This window comes from the organism of the source record quoted next, unplaced genomic scaffold (genome assembly GCF_019419815.1).
Source record: "Pyrus x bretschneideri cultivar Hongxiangsu unplaced genomic scaffold, Pyrus_bretschneideri_v1 Contig67, whole genome shotgun sequence".
NCBI lineage: Eukaryota > Viridiplantae > Streptophyta > Magnoliopsida > Rosales > Rosaceae > Pyrus > Pyrus x bretschneideri.
The window spans coordinates 774,401-778,320 of record NW_025999806.1 but is presented as its reverse complement, the minus strand read 5'-3'; the positions used below and the strand labels follow the sequence as shown (position 1 = coordinate 778,320).

The following is a 3,920-nucleotide window of genomic DNA, read 5'->3' as shown; positions in this document are numbered from 1 at the left end:
ACATTTTCTTCACACAAGAAAAAAAAAAAAATAGAATTATGCCTCTGATTTCAAAGATTTTCAAGACATTAAGGCCCCTATCAAAATCTTTTCCTTTTCCTTCACTAGGTTCGATTTAGAGTTGGTGGTTGTTATGTAGTTAAACAGCGTTATTGTGAGTTTTGGGGGACTCAAATGATTAGAAGAGGGAGAGAGAAAGTAGGCGAGAGAACTTCCTTCATTCTTTCTTAAAAGGACTTTTATTTTGAATCTAAGTCATGATACTAGGCATGGGATCAAAGTTGGGTTGAGGGAGACGATGACAAGAGCGACGTCATACCAAACTCAAATGATGATGGTCGGTAACTCAGAACATAGCATATCTTTATTTTTCCTAGATAAGAGAAGTGTTTTAGGATGAGACTTTTGGGCCGTCCTGAGTTAAAATTTTGGCTATGCCACCCTCTCTTTGCTATTGCCTCACACTTACAAATAAAAAAAAATACTATTAGACCATAATAATAATTGACAATTAACTTTTGATTAAGAGACTCGACATTTTTTTAAGAGGACCCATTTCTTTTCCCGCACAAAGACCTAAATAATCTCAAGATTGGTCCTGGTGGCAGTTTGACACATTGGTTTGTTTAATACACAAGTTTGTTGACACTAAAAGTATTGTATGCATGATGTATATACAAGAAAGAGATACATAACTATATTGGTTAGAGCATATGTGCTCTTTTTTATGCATTTGAATTCAAATTGCTCCTCTTAAGTTTACAATTAGTTAAAAAAATACCACGTGTATAAAAAAAGAAAAGTTTAGCTAGATAATTTACTTCTCAGTTTAATATCGAGTAAACGTATTTAACTTGTTTTAAGGTATAGGTTTAGCATATGCCGATATAATTTAGTGGGATCCATCACAGTCATACGAATAACCTAAACCCAAACAACAGAAAGCACATATCAAGAGTAATAGATCATGATGTTCCCAAAATAAACACCAATTCCGGAAGACAAGACCGAAATTAAAATCTCATTGGCTTATAGGGTTTACAAAAGTAAAGAAAGAAGAAACACAAATCATAATGCATAGACAGACAAGACAGTCCAACACAAAGTCAAAGATGAGGCTAAGATTTTATTTTAGCTACTATAACAGAGGGATATATTATATATATATATATATATATATATATATCATATATATGATACGCACTGATGAAATCTGCCCTCTCTTTCTCTGAGATCATACGTAGTTTGATCTTCTGAACCAAAGCTTTCTCTCCCTCTTATGTTTTTTTTTTTTTATATATTTTTTTAGTACATAAACCCTAAAGAATGGAGGGGATCAGAAAACGAAGGATGGATCAATCGAGTAGATTAATAATGGGTAGTGAGTAGTAAAGGATGTGGATTAACACTTGGGTTACGAGGATTTGGATAATCAAGAGGTGGCAATGCAATAAGGCTCCCTAAATAGAAGAGATCTTATTCTAGGCTCTTTGCAACCCTTTGAAAAGGGAACCAATTGATCCCCTTTGTTCCCTCTCAAAACCAGCAATTGTTGCTGCTCATTTGCCAACTGATTCTGGGACATAAAGCCATTACTTTTGAGGGACTGCGACATTGGCGGCGGAAGAGGTTTGAGAGCGGCAGTTGTTGTGCGATTGGTGCGCCAATGGTACTCGTAAGCGTTGAAAGAGGTTGCTGCTGCTGCTGTTTTTGTGGTAGCCGGTGGCTTAGGTATCATACGAGCCACACGACCAGGCAGTGGAGGGAGTGACCTTGAAATTGGGGGTGGTTCAACCGCTTCGACCTCCTCTTCAACCCCTCCATATTTCACTACTTCATTGAACTTGTTAGTCCACCCATGAGCCTTATTGTCTAACCCAATTGGCTTATTCATCATTAGTGCTAACCTGTGAACATTTGTCACTCTACTTGTTAGTATTCTTGGTGCTTCCTCCATCACAATTTCTATTCTTCTGATTCCATTTTCTTTTCTTGCTTTCTCAACCTCATCACTTTCTTCCTCCTCATCCTCATCAACATCATCACCATCACTTTTTTCGCTTTCTTTTTCCTTCTCTCCTTCCTCAAAGTTCACATTTTCATCAAATTCTTGCTCTCTAGTCTTCTCTTCTTCATTAGCAACCTCTTCACACTTAGGCACCTCGCAAGAGCTCGAAGTAGCATTGAGAAATGTGAGGACAAGGCGACCATCTTGGCGTTGAGCACGGAAGTTGTTCAGGGAAGGCATAGACACCGCTTCAAGGACTAGTCGCCCATTGTCGCGACGAGTCCTCATGCAAACAGATTCCCCGTCATATCCTGATAAAGACGGAAGAGGTGGAGGGAAAGATCGAACGGAAGGCAATTTCTTACTAGCAGCAGAGTTGTACTTGACAAACCGAAATTCATTCCCATCAAATGCTTGTGACAGCTGAGGCTTCTCTTTTTCTTCTTCTTGTTGTTGAACTGCGGCTTGCTCTTCTTCCGGGTCTTTCTCCACTATTTCTACGTCACCGGTCTCCGAAGTAGGGTATGAAGCAAACCCTTCAGAGCCAGTCTCGGATCCGAGACTTTCAGTGCAGACTTCAAGACTCTTTTTTGTCAAAGAGCTCGATTGTTTCTTCACAAGAGGATGAACATAAGGTGCCGCTTTGCTCGCCTCTTCTTCGTTGGCCTTTTGACATACAATCGAGCTCCAAAGATCGGCTTGTCCCGGCTGCTGCTTTGCAGCCTCGGCTTTGTTTTTTTGCTTCTGAGCTTGCTCATCAATTGAGCTCCAAATATGGAATTTGGCCTTGCCTTGATCTTGGTAATGATCTACATCTTCGGACGATGAAGATGAGTCGTCCCGAATGTTTACGGAGACACAGAGTTCTTCGGATGACGCAATCTTCTTCATGGGAGAGAAGCCGTGTTGAGACAGCCATCTTTTGGACGACATGTCCGCGGACAGTGTTCGTCGCAAGGAAGCGGCTTTGGTTCTTTCAGAGTCGGACGGGCCGAGAATGGTGACGATCCCTCGCTTCTCAGTGACCACTTCTTGCTCCATATTCTTCTTCATGAAATGAGAAGATGGCGAGCTAGTTAGGCTTTTGCTGAGAGAACCCATCTTACTGAATCAGCTTAAGATTCGAAGTAGCTTGCGCGAGTGCTAGCTGCGTAAATAGATAGATAGAAGAAACAAGAGAAAAATCAGAAAAACAAGTTGCTGAAGGCTGCAACAAAATTTCAAGTTACAAAGCAAATTAATATGGTTTGTTATATGCATGCATGTGAATAAGAAAATACAAAACCAGCTAAGCTAGCTGTTTAATTTACCTGATGAGAGATTCAGAGAAAGAAAGCATCCAACAGAGGTCTCTGGTGTAAAGAGAGACCACTGAAGGAGTGAAGGGTTGCGAGAGCTGCAGAAAATAATAGTAGAGAGAGAGAGAGAGAGGGGATGAGAGAGAGAGAGAGAGAGAGAGAGAGAGAGAGAGAGAGGATGATGAAGGTGATGTTTGAGGAGTAGTGGGTGATGATGGCAAAGCAGGGAGGGGGAATGTGGGTATTTGTAGGGTGCCAAAAAGGCTTTGGAACCGTGTGCATTGGGACCCGCCTACACCACCCATGAAAAGGCCCTTCCGCATTTGGTTTCCAGTTTTTTCCTTATCTAACTGAAGGGTAATGTTAAGGAAATCATATATTTACACTATATTTTATAAATAATATAACTCATTTGTTGATGATTGAATTATTACTTAAATAATAATTAACGCGTTCATTTTTTATTAGTAACACATCACATGATTTGCAAATGTAGTATAAAAAATTAGTCTATCTTATATTACTCTATCAGAAAAATAGGTTGGATTAAAGAAAGAATAGTGAGGGGGTGAGAGAGAGAGAAAGAGACAGAGTTTGAATTTCAAAAGGATGGC

General features: G+C 39.8%; 1 protein-coding gene across 1 annotated transcript; it reads right to left on the bottom strand.

The window, feature by feature from the left end:
* Positions 1-1,004: 1,004 nt before the first annotated feature.
* Positions 1,005-3,497, bottom strand: LOC103962841 (protein FAF-like, chloroplastic). Its single transcript, XM_048573372.1, has 2 exons — positions 3,319-3,497; positions 1,005-3,155 (listed from the first exon to the last, which is right to left on the bottom strand). The coding sequence occupies exon 2, from the start codon at positions 3,107-3,109 to the stop codon at positions 1,433-1,435; it is 1,677 nt and encodes a 558-aa protein (XP_048429329.1). The 5' UTR covers positions 3,110-3,155; positions 3,319-3,497; the 3' UTR covers positions 1,005-1,432.
* Between the last annotated feature and the right edge of the window lie 423 nt (positions 3,498-3,920).